Source organism: Littorina saxatilis, linkage group LG8 (genome assembly GCF_037325665.1).
Source record: "Littorina saxatilis isolate snail1 linkage group LG8, US_GU_Lsax_2.0, whole genome shotgun sequence".
Lineage (NCBI taxonomy): Eukaryota > Metazoa > Mollusca > Gastropoda > Littorinimorpha > Littorinidae > Littorina > Littorina saxatilis.
In genome coordinates, this window is record NC_090252.1 from 43,689,134 (window position 1) to 43,703,473 (window position 14,340).

The 14,340-nt window shown below is 42.5% G+C and overlaps 2 protein-coding genes across 3 annotated transcripts in view; both read left to right on the plus strand.

Moving 5' to 3' along the window:
• Window positions 1-2,818, plus strand: part of LOC138973615 (galactoside alpha-(1,2)-fucosyltransferase 2-like) — a 30,177-nt gene extending 27,359 nt beyond the window's left edge. For both annotated transcript variants that reach the window (XM_070346333.1, XM_070346334.1), the window contains exon 2: window positions 172-2,818. In XM_070346333.1, coding sequence (XP_070202434.1) covers window positions 172-1,613 — 1,442 coding nt within the window. In that variant the 3' untranslated portion in view covers window positions 1,614-2,818. The remainder of the gene's footprint in view (window positions 1-171) is intronic.
• An 11,268-nt stretch (window positions 2,819-14,086) lies between these two features.
• The window catches only part of LOC138973666 (uncharacterized), a 42,501-nt gene continuing 42,247 nt past the window's right edge, over window positions 14,087-14,340 (plus strand). Inside the window, exon 1 of the mRNA XM_070346397.1 lies at window positions 14,087-14,278. Coding sequence (XP_070202498.1) covers window positions 14,141-14,278 — 138 coding nt within the window. The 5' untranslated portion in view covers window positions 14,087-14,140. The remainder of the gene's footprint in view (window positions 14,279-14,340) is intronic.

Consider the following 14,340-nt stretch of genomic DNA (forward strand, 5'->3'; position numbering starts at 1 on the left):
TCTACCATAAGTGCAGGTGGCTGATACCACCTAAACACGCATACATCCAAAAGCCGTGAGGGCGTAAAACTCGAATCGTATAAACCAATTCATGTCCAATATAGGCAATTAAGACCTGACGGACAATAAGCTCCTTAAAATTTACAATGTTCCTCTTTGGCTGTGTTGCAGAACTGTTCCTCTATGGATGCGGAACGATCTTGGTATTCGGTGTCTGGCACCTCCATTCCCGGCCTGCTGACCTACAGTCCTCCATACAAAGAGAGCAAAATCCTCTCGTCCACGAAAACACAGCTGATTCAGGCCCAGACGATTCGCGACACGGGGCGAAAGAAGGGCGACAACTTTTGTTTGTAAATGGCACAAGTGTGCGACAATCAGAAAAATTGTTGAATGTTCACCAGGGCAGGCCCACGTTTGAACATGCGTCGGGAAACGTCCGCATGTCGAAATTATCTGAGAATTCCAAGGGAACTTCGACCAGGGAAGAAGTTGCTAAAAATAGGTTAAAATCAATTTCTGTAGGGTTTTCATTGGGGGATAACGTCTCTTCTGAAGGATCGTCTGTCGCAAAATTGTCGAGTTTGAAACTGAATGGAACCGGAAACGTGACAGTGGAAAATTCCAGCCTCATTTTGAAAACACGGGAAATATCTAAGCCTCGTTCACAGAAAGTGACTAAAGTTTCGGAACAGACCCTGGAGTCTGAAAAGAACTCCTCCTCTAACCGGAATGTCGTTTCATCGACATCGTCTACGCCGTCATCGAATACAACGGATACGTCCAAGAAGCTTCTTTGCGTGAGATTCACGGGTCGACTCGGCAACGAACTCTTCCAGTACGCCAGCACTCTAGGGCTAGCCTTGACCTTGCACCGAACACCAGTCTTCATCGGCAGCGTGCACCTTCCCTCAGTGCTGAAGCACTTTGGCGATCCTTCCGTCAACTACACCCAACTTCACGCGCGCTGCGACAAGGCAGCGAGCGTCGGGGAAAAGACGTGCTGCAAGTGGGAGGAAAGTTTGACCAAGCTTGACCCCTCCAAAGACTTCAAGGTCGGCCTCTATCTTCAGTCTTACAGATACTTCGACGACCACCAGGCCGAAATCCGACAAGCCCTCACCTTCTCTGACGCCATTCGCAACGAATCTTCTCGAATCGTCAACGACCTCAGGCGCAAGTACAACTCTTCCACGCTCGTCGCTATGCATCTTCGTCGCGGCGACTTGACCGCGGAACGTAACAAGAAACTAGGCTACCCTTTAGTGTCCCAAGCCTTCGTCAACCGGTCCATGGCCTTTTTCAAAGCTCTGTACCCCGATGCGGTGTTCGTGGTGGGCAGTGACAGCCCGGAATGGTGCCAGCAGAAACTGTCCAGCGTGTCTCAAGTGCACTGTTTGGCGCCGCGGTCGGCGGCTGTTGACATGTTGACGCTGTCCTCGATGGCGCACAGGGTGGTGAGTTTCGGGACCTACTCGTGGTGGGTCGGGTATCTGACCAGAGCTCGGACTGTTGTCTACATGAAGAACTTTCTTGTCAACGGGACGCACATCGCTAAAGGCTTCCACCCCGATGGCAGGGACTATTTCTACCCCGGGTGGATTCCTTTGTGATTGGTGGGTAGGGGGTGTGTGAGGTTTTTTTTTCTTCTGATTTACCTTTGCCTGAACCATTGCTCAAAGGATGATTAAGCTATTCGGACTTGTCTACACGACATTACATCGAAGGAAAACAAATTGACATTACATAACATAATTATTATGACAACAAAATATCCACACAAACGAAAATTGAACACATCCTATCCAAAACGTGAGAATGTGTGTTATCAAAGACTCACTGTATTTTGAAATGTTATACAATAACGGAAATAAACATTAATGTATCTCTTTATTTGTTTGTTTGTGTGTTTTCTTTTAGCTTACATTTACTTCATTTTATATTTTTTTTATTCATTTCTCTATTGTTACAATTTTTGCACCATTTGAAGCAATCTTGCAACAACAACAAATCCAGATCACGCCCAAGTAAACTTCAAGATGTCATAAGGCAACAAAAACAAAAAAAAGGTCTGTTTACGGTAACATAGGGTGAAAAAATAGGGTCGGTAGGTCGGCTTTTTTTTTCTTCTTTTTTTCTCCCCTCTCTATGATGTTTCACAGTTCATTTCTTCTCATCAATCCCTGTTTTTGCCCAACATAACTATAAACAGTACTTTGAGCTTACCTCCCTTCTGTCGTCTGCTGTTTGAGCGCAAACAGCTCTATTTTGGATGCGGGTTTTTTTTTTTCAGACGATCCAAAAAAAAAGATTAGGATCGGGCCTAAAAACTAGGGTCGGTCGGGTTACCGTAAACAGACCTATTTTTTTTTTGTGGCCTAATTATGTACTTCAAAGTGCGTGATATTGACAAATCTCGGCGCTAAGTATGGAACAAAGTACAGCCGAAGTACATCTTGTAAGCACCCTACACGCATGAAAGTGGCGAGTCTTTTACTCGCCATGGCGAGTAGAAACGTGTAACTGGCGTGTAGAAATGTCATCTTCTCTCCAAATGCGAGTAAAGTTGCTGAAACAATCTTTTTGGTTTGGCTGGTAAAATTTGCTCTCTGGCTAGTACATTTTCAGAAGCACTAGCCAAAGGCTAGTGGACCATTCTTTGGACTTTCAGGGCTGCCCTATATATAATTGCGCTGATCAATGGAACGTTTCAGGTTCTTGTTACGCTTCCACCTGCAATGTACGGGAGCATCTCGTTACTCCCCCGTATCGTTACTCCCCCGGCTCGTTACTCCCCCGTATCGCTACTCCCCCGGCTCGTTACTCCCCCGGCTCGTTACTCCCCCGGCACGTTACTCCCCCGTGCCTTTTTATTACACTTAAGTAATGCAGTTATTACTTAATTGAATTTTCAAGAGAGAGAGAGAGAGAGAGAGAGAGAGAGAGAGAGAGAGAGAGAGAGAGAGAGAGAGAGAGAGAGAGAGAGCATGTTTAAAGAACTTACAACTGTCAGATCTGCCTGTACATTCGTGTACAGTACATCTTTGAAAAAAAAAGTATACAATATTTTAAGCAGAAGAGATATGGGGGAGTAACGAGATGCTCAGCTCGTTACTCCCCCGTATCGCTACTCTCCCGGCTCGATACTCCCCCGACTCGTTATTCCCCGGCTCGTTACTCCCCCATATCGCTACTCCCCCGGCTCGTTACTCCGAAAATGACTGGATAACCCTGTGATAGTAAGTTAGCATGAAATATTGTTTTTTCCGGAGAAATTGTCTGGATAAACAAACAAAGAAACAAACAAAACAGCTGGACATGGGGGGGGGGGGGGGGGGGGGAACAATATTTCATGCCAACTTACTATCACAGGGTTATCCAGTCATTTTCCGATACGGGGGAGTAACGAGCCGGGGGAGTAGCGATACGGGGGAGTAACGAGCCGGGGGAGTAACGAGCCGGGGGAGTATCGAGCCGGGGGAGTAGCGATACGGGGGAGTAACGAGCTGATCCCCAATGTACGACTTGCATAGAATTTAGGTCACCCACATATATTGTAGTCTGTATCACCTCCGCTGGATATTTACAACTTGTATGATAATATATTACCTCTTTGTATATATATGACCCTGTTTGCCGGATGTCTCTAAACCCTCGAACTGAGAGCTGGTGTATTTCTTGAGCAAATTTCAGCAGACATTTCACATTCATAAATTGTTTTAATGCCATCTTTGTCTTCCAAGTCCACACATTAAATACGAAGCCGTAAATAGAACAGACTCTCGACGAAAGTGCGCATCTTATTAGGCGGCTTTTTGTGTGTTTTTGATGTATCTTTGGTGTGTTTTTTATCTGATTTTATGAATACTATTTCCTTTTTCATATCTTTATGATTTTTTTGGCAAGGTCACAGATTAAAATAATGTCAAGATTTGGACCTGTTTCGATTGTTTGACAAGACTTCTGTTTAGAGTGCAGTGTATGAAAGGGAGGGGTTGCACGCTAAACTCTCACCATATCTTCTACTTCTTCTTCATTCATGAGCTGAAACTCCCACGTTCACTCCTGTGTATTTGCACGAGTTGGTTTTTATGGGTATGACCCGGTTTATACCCCACCATTCAGGCAGCCATACGTCGCTTTCGGGGGAAGCATGCTCGGTATTTCCGTGTTTCGATATAACCCACCCGAACCCTGACAGGCAATGCAGGATCTTTTCCGTGCGCACCTTGTCTTGTACTTGCGTGAACACAGATAAGTTGACCTACACAGACATCTCCACCCTTAACCCACCAAGCGCGGCCGGTGTAGGATCCGGTCCGGTCCCCCCTCTGAAGTAGTCCCCCGGGGGACCAATTCGTGGCAAAAACTGCTCTATAATGGTCCCCCCTTAGACATCCAGCCTCGTTTTTTATATTTAGTCAAGTTTTGACTAAATATTTTAACATCGAGGGGGAATCGAAACGAGGGTCGTGGTGTATGTGCGTGTGTCTGTCTGTCTGTCTGTCTGTGTGTGTGTGTAGAGCGATTCAGACTAAACTACTGGACCGATCTTTATGAAATTTGACATGAGAGTTCCTGGGTATGAAATCCCCAAACGTTTTTTTCATTTTTTTGATAAATGTCTTTGATGACGTCATATCCGGCTTTTCGTGAAAGTTGAGGCGGCACTGTCACGCCCTCATTTTTCAACCAAATTGGTTGACATTTTGGTCAAGTAATCTTCGACGAAGCCCGGACTTCGGTATTGCATTTCAGCTTGGTGGCTTAAAAATTAATTTATGACTTTGGTCATTAAAAATCTGAAAATTGTAAAAAAAAAAAAAATTTTATAAAACGATCCAAATTTACGTTCATCTTATTCTCCATCATTTTCTGATTCCAAAAACATATAAATATGTTATATTTGGATTAAAAACAAGCTCTGAAAATTAAATATATAAAAATTATTATCAAAATTAAATTGTCCAAATCAATTTAAAAACACTTTCATCTTATTCCTTGTCGGTTCCTGATTCCAAAAACATATAGATATGATATGTTTGGATTAAAAACACGCTCAGAAAGTTAAAAAAAAGAGAGGTACAGAAAAGCGTGCTATCCTTCTTAGCGCAACTACTACCCCGCTCTTCTTGTCAATTTCACTGCCTTTGCCATGAGCGGTGGACTGACGATGCTACGAGTATACGGTCTTGCTGAAAAATGGCATTGCGTTCAGTTTCATTCTGTGAGTTCGACAGCTACTTGACTAAATATTGTATTTTCGCCTTACGCGACTTGTCTTAGGCATTCAAGCCATTTTCAATCTATATCTTCGTCCGGTATTATGTAGTGCACAGACAGCAATCTCTTTGTTTGACTATATTTTGCAGAAAATAAAATAGATCTGATTTATAATGCCGTTCAAAAGAAAAATCACATGAAATACTTGAAATGAATAATAAATAAATACTGATAAGAAGAAATGAAACCAGTCTCTGATTTTTTCCTTTCTTTTCTCTGAAATTGCTGGTAACATTACTAACATTGTAACAAGAAAAACGAGGCTGGATGTCTAAGGGGGGACCATTATAGAGCAGTTTTTGCCACGAATTGGTCCCCCGGGGGACTACTTCAGAGGGGGGACCGGACCGGAACCTACACCGGGGTTCGAACACTCAACCTACCTCATGGGAGGCCGGCGTCTTATTCACTGGGCTATGGCGCCCGTCTGTCCGTTTTGTTCACTTATCTTGTCCAACAATAACGCCAGGGTTTAGCCTGGGAGAAAAAGGCAATGGGACATTTGTCCCCCTCAGCCAAATGCCGATGGGACATAGTCGAAGGCAAGACGCGCATACGAGACCTGTATGAGGCTTTTTTCACCAAATATGCAAAATGGTGCATTATGGTGCCATCTGAGAATTAGCCGCTACGTCGTGTTATCTATAGAAAGTGTACATTTGGTGGCGCAGTGGTACGTAATCTCAATGCGCCCTTTGACGCACTGAAGGGAATAGTGATGGGACATGTTCAGATTTGATGCGCCAATGGCGCAGGGCGCACTGGTAAATGAAACTCTGAAAAACGCATTGGCATGCTGAACTGTGTAGGTGGGTTATTCCCCAGAGCTGGGAACCATTTTGTGACATGCGTGTGGCATGCTAAACTCTGGGGGCCCGGGTAGCTCTAGTGGTAGAGCTCTGGACTTGTGTTCCTAGGGTCGCGGGTTCGAATCCGGGTCGGGACGGACACGGCTCAACTCTATGTGCAGACCCAGAGACGGTATCAAGTAGTTTTTTCTGAATCGCTCTACGCACATACACACACACACGCACACACAAACACATATATATATATACATATACACCACCAACTCCCTCGTTTCGATTCCCCGTCTATGTTAAAACATTTAGTCAAAATTTGACTTTTAATGTAAAAAGAATACGCACGTGATCAGACACACACACACACACAAACACGCACGTACACACCTATGCACACACACACGCACGCACGCACGAACGCACGCACGCACACACACACACACACACACGCACGCACACACACACACATCCCTCACTGAGAGAGAGAGAGAGGGGTGGGGGGTGGGGAGAGTAGCAAAATGTTCTATAATCATGGAAGCTATTACCAAATCAGAGCACGAGAAAACAATGGAAACAAGAAATTCCTCCGAGGTAGGAAAAACACCCCCGTTGGTCAAAGGGAAATAACCATTCTCACTGCCATGCCACCAACTGAGTAGAAGGTTATTTCCCATTGACCATTAATATGTCCCTCTATAAGTCCTTGTAGAATCTTAATCCACCAATAACTCCCTAACCGTGTGTTTGACTGGTCCCAATTTTTGTAAGGACCGTCTCAGGAATGTATAGAACCTGTTCACCAAGTTTGGTGACGATCGGTCCGTTCATTCTTGAGATCTATATGCGAACACAAATACACAAACAAACAAACAAACAAACACATCGACCGAATCCTATACACACCCCTATACCGGGGGTGCAACGATTTTGTGTCGCTTGCGAAAGCCACTGATTAAAAATCTTGTACAGCCGAACGCTTTTCACGTGGATTCGCAGAAAAATTGTTTTTTTTACTTGGGTCATTCGCATTTGATTTTGTCTTGGACAAAACGACCCAAACACTGAATGACAGATGCACAGTCACGTGCTCAGGAAGACTGGGTTAACCGACACTGACTCATTTTGAACTCAAAGCCATGACGTTCCCTACACAAGGCTTTGACAAGAAAAATGTTCATTCAAAATGAACAGCGTCGATGCAATGTCCACCAAAGATTTATTTTGGGAAGTGTTAAAAGGTTAGGGTCAAAAGTCAATGAATTGCATGTTGTGCTGGATATATAAATTGTTTATTTCAGTCAATGCTTGCTATGAATTGATCAAACAGCCACAAGAAAAAACAAGTCGCGTAAGGCGAAATTACTACATTTAGTCAAGCTGTGGAACTCACAGAATGAAACTGAACGTAGTCCGCCGCTAGTGCAAAAGGCAGTGAAAGTGACGAGCCTGTTTGGCGCGGTAACGGTTGCGCTGTGCTTCATAGCACGCTTTACTGTACCTCTCTTCGTTTTAACTTTCTGAGCGTGTTTTTAATCCAAACATATCATATCTATATGTTTTTGGAATCAGGAACCGACAAGGAATAAGATGAAATAGTTTTTAAAACGATTTCGGAAATTTAATTTTGATCATAATTTTTAGTGGCGCAGTGGTTAGAGCGCTTGCCTCTCACGCTGGAGGTCGTGGTTCGTCCCCCACTCGGGGACAAATACAAATACCCGATTTTTCCGAGCGCTCTCCAGTCCACCCAGCTGGAAATGGGTACCTGACCCTATTCAGGGCCGGGGAAGGCAAAGGCAGCGAGGGAGAGGAGATGGGCACCGCCCTCATAAAAAGCTGGCCCCCAGAAAAGTGGAGATCTCTAACATCTCTCTCCCCTACGACCAGATGGTTATGGGAATACCTTTACCTTTTACCATAATTTTTATATTTTTAATTTTCAGAGCTTGTTTTTAATCCAAATATAACATATTTATATGTTTTTGGAATCAGAAAAGGATGAAGAATAAGATGAACGTAAATTTGGATCGTTTTATAATTTATTTATTTTTTTTACAATTTTCAGATTTTTAATGACCAAAGTCATTAATTTTTAAGCCACCAAACTGAAATGCAATACGGAAGTCCGGCCTTCGTCGAAGATTGCTTGGCCAAAATTTCAATCAATTTGATTGAAAAATGAGGGTGTGACAGTGCAGCCTCAACTTGTACAAAAAAAGCCGGATATGACGTCATAAAAGACGTTTATAAAAAAAAAAAAAAAAAAAAAAACCGTCCTGGAATATCATTCCCAGGAAGTCTCATGTCAAATTTCATAAAGATCGGTCCAGTAGTTTAGTCTGAATCGTTCTACACACACAGACAGACAGACAGACACACACACACACACACACACACACACACACACACACCCACACACACACACACACACACACACACGCACATACACCAAGACCCTCGTCTCGATTCCCCCCTCTATGTTAAGACATTTAGTAAAAACTTTTTAATTAAAAAATAGAGCTTGTTTGAAACAGGTAGAAAGGAAGAGTTGATATTGCAATATCTGTACGTGGGAATGTGGTGAAAAAGAGTGCTAAAAGTAGTAAGTCGGCCTCAGATCCATTTCAAATATTTATTGCAGAAAAGCAAAATACAAATTAAAAACAAAACCACAGAACCATTACCAGGTGTCATAGGAATGTTTGAAAACAATAGTTTTAATTTTACACTGTAAATACAGGAATCAGAATTAAACACCTCAAATTGGCACATGCATAATGAATCACCTGGAATTGCAACAGGGAGATACTGAAGTAATTGGAAACAAACACTTGAAATTGACAGAGAAACAATTGAAAATATATTACTGACATGAGCGTACAATATTTTAATGGAAGTGCATTTCGTTTAGCACGAAGCATCCGCAGGAGGATGCACTAACAATTACATAGTGCCACAAAATGTGTACGGACATTTCACAACCGTGCATTATTAGCACAGAACACATACATGGGGGCGCACAAAACATTATTGTACCATGATGATGATCGGGATTGTTGAAGATCTTTTCTTGTGCAAGGCGCCCCTGTATGACCGCAACTGATCCAACCGGCCGCATCTGAACAAACGACGTCGAAACGGCGCGAAACACGTCCTCTCGGTTGGTCTCGGATTGACTCGGCTCCTCTCGGTCTTTTTTTTTGTGTGTGTCTTTTTTATATTTAGTCAAGTTTTGACTAAATATTTTAACATCGAGGGGGAATCGAAACGAGGGTCGTGGTGTATGTGCGTGCGTGTGTGCGTGCGTGTGTGTGTGTGTGTGTGTGTGTGTGTGTGTGTGTGTGTGTGTGTGTGTAGAGCGATTCAGACTAAACTACTGGACCGATCTTTATGAAATTTGACATGAGAGTTCCTGGGTATGAAATCCCCGAACGTTTTTTTCATTTTTTTTGATAAATGTCTTTGATGACGTCATATCCGGCTTTTCGTGAAAGTTGAGGCGGCACTGTCACGCCCTCATTTTTCAACCAAATTGGTTCAAATTTTGGTCAAGTAATTTTCGACGAAGCCCGGGGTTCGGTATTGCATTTCAGCTTGGTGGCTTAAAAATTAATTTATGACTTTGGTCATTAAAAATCTGAAAATTGTAAAAAAAAAAAAAAAATTATAAAACGATCCAAATTTACGTTTATCTTATTCTCCATCATTTGCTGATTCCAAAAACATATAAATATGTTATATTCGGATTAAAAACAAGCTCTGAAAATTAAATATATAAAAATTATTATCAAAATTAAATTGTCCAAATCAATTTAAAAACACTTTCATCTTATTCCTTGTCGGTTCCTGATTCCAAAAACATATAGATATGATATGTTTGGATTAAAAACACGCTCAGAAAGTTAAAACAAAGAGAGGTACAGAAAAGCGTGCTATCCTTCTTAGCGCAACTACTACCCCGCTCTTCTTGTCAATTTCACTGCCTTTGCCATGAGCGGTGGCCTGACGATGCTACGAGTAAAATGGCATTGCGTTCAGTTTCATTCTGTGAGTTCGACAGCTACTTGACTAAATATTGTATTTTCGCCTTACGCGACTTGTTTCTTTTCCTTATGGTCGGAGTGGTATATTTATGTACATCTTAGATTAAAACAAGTCGCGTAAGGCGAAAATACAATATTTAGTCAAGTAGCTGTCGAACTCACAGAATGAAACTGAACGCAACGCAACGCAGCAAGACCGTATACTCGTAGCATCGTCACTCCACCGCCCGTGGCAAAGGCAGTGCCCGTGGAATTGACAAGAAGAGCGGGGTATTCGTTGCGCTGAGAAGGATAGCACGCTTTTCTGTACCTCTCTTCGTTTTAACTTTCTGAGCGTGTTTTTAATCCAAACATATCATATCTATATATTTTTGGAATCAGGAACCGACAAGGAATAAGATGAAAGTGTTTTTAAATTGATTTCGAAAAAAAAAATTTGATAATAATTTTTATATATTTAATTTTCAGAGCTTGTTTTTAATCCAAATATAACATATTTCTATGTTTTTGGAATCAGCAAATGATGGAAAATAAGATAAAGGTAAATTTGGATCGTTTTATAAATTTTTATTTTTTTTTACAATTTTCAGATTTTTAATGACCAAAGTCATTAATTAATTTTTAAGCCACCAAGCTGAAATGCAATACCGAACCCCGGGCTTCGTCGAAGATTACTTGACCAAAATTTCAACCAATTTGGTTGAAAAATGAGGGCGTGAAAGTGCCGCCTCAACTTTAACGAAAAGCCGGATATGACGTCATTAAAGACATTTATCAAAAAAATGAAAAAATCGTTCAGGGATTTCATACCCAGGAACTCTCATGTCAAATTTCATAAAGATCGGTCCAGTGAATCGCTCTACACACACACACACACACACACACACACACACGCACGCACATACACCACGACCCTCGTTTCGATTCCCCCTCGATGTTAAAATATTTAATCAAAACTTGACTAAAATATAAAAAAACACCCGAAAGCTGTGTTTAATCGTTTCGCGTAAATTGTACATTTTTTTTCAGCTTTGAAATTGTTTTGGCTTGGAGAGTCAGCGCGCTTTGGCTTGGAGACTAATTCTCCACAGGCACGTTCTTCCCAACCACAGATACCAGCGTCGTCCGCGACGCTGGAATAACGAACGGATAAGGGGCGTAACTCCTTAGTCATATTACAGTTGAAAATTCAAAGCGGGTCGGCTTCACTCAATTTCTTGGCATCAGAGGCTTGACATAAATTAGGAAAACAAATGGTTGGACCCATCATGGACCAACTAAAACGCTGTAGGGCAGAATTAATATTTTGATGGTATTTTTCAACGTTCTCAGCGTCACTGTAGGAAGTGGCGTTCTCAGCGTGCAGAAAGTGAGCGTCAAGTCCCTTTGTATCAACAACGAAAATCTTTGCATCTTTGAATGAATCGAAACGCACGAGAGGTACACTGCATTGGGGTGTGCACGTTAAAGATCCCACGATTGACAAAAGGGTCTTTCCTGGCAAAATTGTATAGGCATAGATAAAAATGTCCACCAAATACCCGTTTGACTTGGAATAAAGGCCGTGAAAGGTGAATGCTCGCCTAATAGACTACTGAGCTTTACTGGCCGATGTGAATGCGTTATATATTGTGTGTAAAAAATGTCTGTTTGTCTGTCTGTCTGTAAAAAAATTCCATTTCAAACGGCAGAAATTAATATGTAAGCGCCTAGGGCTATATCTAGATTAGGCGCATAAAAATGATCACAATAATAATAATAATAATAATAATATGACTAAGGAGTTACGCCCCTTATCCGTTCGTTATCAAAGCCTTGTGTAGGGAACGTCATGGCTTTGAGTTCAAAATGACACTGACTAACCATGCCAGCCCACAGAGAGATATATATATATATAGGTTGTGTCCGGGGTGTACCTGAATATGGCCACCAAATTTGAAACAGATCCATCGAGAACCTTGGCCGTGCATCGCGAACACACAGACACACACACACACACACACACACACACAAGTCGTATATATACAGTATATAGATATTCTATTATATCTGTGTGCCAGTCACTCCCGCCTGTTACAAGGACACGTGGTAAAAACGCAGTTCGGAATCTGCCGCCAAAACAATTGGAGAAAAGGTCAATAATCGACGACGCCGAGGCCGGGGTTATGGCGACGAGAGTTTACAGTGTCGGCTTCCTGGAGAAAAAAAAGACCCGAAAGCCGGCAAGATTACTTCAACAGTTGGCACTCTTATCGTCTGGAAAAGAACCTGCCATGCCGCTGTGGAATCGTCTGCTGTTTGATCCCGCCCAGGTAAAGATGATGATTAGCTGGTATGGATCACCAATCGATGTTTGTGTGATTAGATCTGATCGTCGTTGCCTTCGCGTTGTCTCGGACGCAGTGATTTGGAGCAAAGCGCTCTGAGTGGCGGGGTGAAAACGGTGTAACGTCTCAGAACATAATAAATAAACATAAAATTAATAATCCCTGGACCGATAACTTGACGCAGGAAGGACCACGGGTACTGTACGTAACAATGGGGATGGAGGCAGGGGGGGGGGGGGGGGGGGAGTGGTGACTGACTATTAGGGTTTAACGTCCTCTTAGACCAACTGGTCTATAATTGGGACAGGTATTGGTAATACGTTGAAGATATGGTGTGATACTCGAACAAGGCCGCTGTGGCTGTCTTCTTCGACACACCAGCATTGGGTTTATCTCGTCAAAGTATCGAAATACGATCATGATAATCGGAGACGAAAGATGATGCATGCGTGTCTTCGTGTTTTCCAAGCCCTGAGACTTTCACTGTGAACGTGGGATCTTTTTCGTGCGCATGTGTGCACACGGGGGTGTTCGGACACCGAAGAGAGTCTGCACAAAGTTGACTCCGAGAAATAAATCTCTCGCCGAACGTGGGGATCGAACCCACGCTGATAGCGACCAACCGGCTACAAAGCCAGCGCGCTACCAACTGAGCTACGTCCCCGCCCAGTGAAGGACTGCAGGACTGCACCTTTAAATAGCAAATGACCATGGTACATGACCGTAAGGTATGCGGGGGGGGGGGGGGGATGCTTCTCGGACACCACATTAAAATATGAATTACGCTTTAGGCGAGACCTAGAGCCCCATCAGTCTAACACGCGCCCCATTAGGCCAAACAAACAAAATAGTCTGTTTACGGTATCCCGACCGACCCTTTTTTTTTCGTGCGACCCAAGACTTTTTTTTGGCATTTGGAAAAAAAAAAGTCTTTGTTTTTTGGCAAAATAACTTAAAAATAAATTATGGTTTTGGGGAGAGAAAAAAAAATCCCGACCTACCGACCCTATTTTTTTTTTTTGCCTATGTTACCGTAAACAGTTTTTTTTGTTTTTTGCTTTAGTCCCTACCCCAATGTCGAGTCATAATTATACATGTGCAAATGACTCGGTCGAGATGGAAGAGCTAGATTATACGTTTTAATTCACAGGGCAAGTCAGTGTCAGGTTCCTTGTTTATTGTGTTTCTTCATTTGTTTATTTATTCAATTATATATTAATCGATTTAAATATTTTGTTTCCTTTTTTTTTCATTGATTATCCCTCGATGGTCTAAAACTTACATTTGAAAATGAAAATAATAACATGCATGCCAAAAGTCATCAACCACAATCTGAGAAATTGCATGGTTTTCATGGGAGGCAATCAAATTGCTGCAAGTCAAAAGACGATTTGCAGCTGTTGTCTCCCTTTCTACGGTATCTGGCTGCAGTATCGGTTGAGTTTCGGTGTTGCCTACAAAATATACGTTATACGTACTTTAGGCAGTCAAGAGTTTGTTGTTTTAGGTGTTTTTTTCTGAAAGGTTTTCCAGTAGAATGTGGCCCCAGTACCAACTGAGCGATCGGTGACGCAGATATCCGAACCCATACTAGTTTCGTTCCTATCCCACTCCTACTTTTAGTCTAACCAAAGAAAAGGCAATTCCCGCTACGAGTCATAGACCATAGTCTCCATAGACCAACATGCCACCGAAGAAGAATAAGAACCAGTTGAATGGTTTCTGGCTTTGGGCTCAGAAACACAAACCATCATGGAGGGCACAAGGCTTGCGTGTAGGAACAAACGAAGAACTTCTGTGCATCGCAAATCCACTGTGGAAAGTGAGTGTCACTTTTGCTTTCACTCGCGCATGTCATGTGACGTGTAAAATAGACTCGAGCCT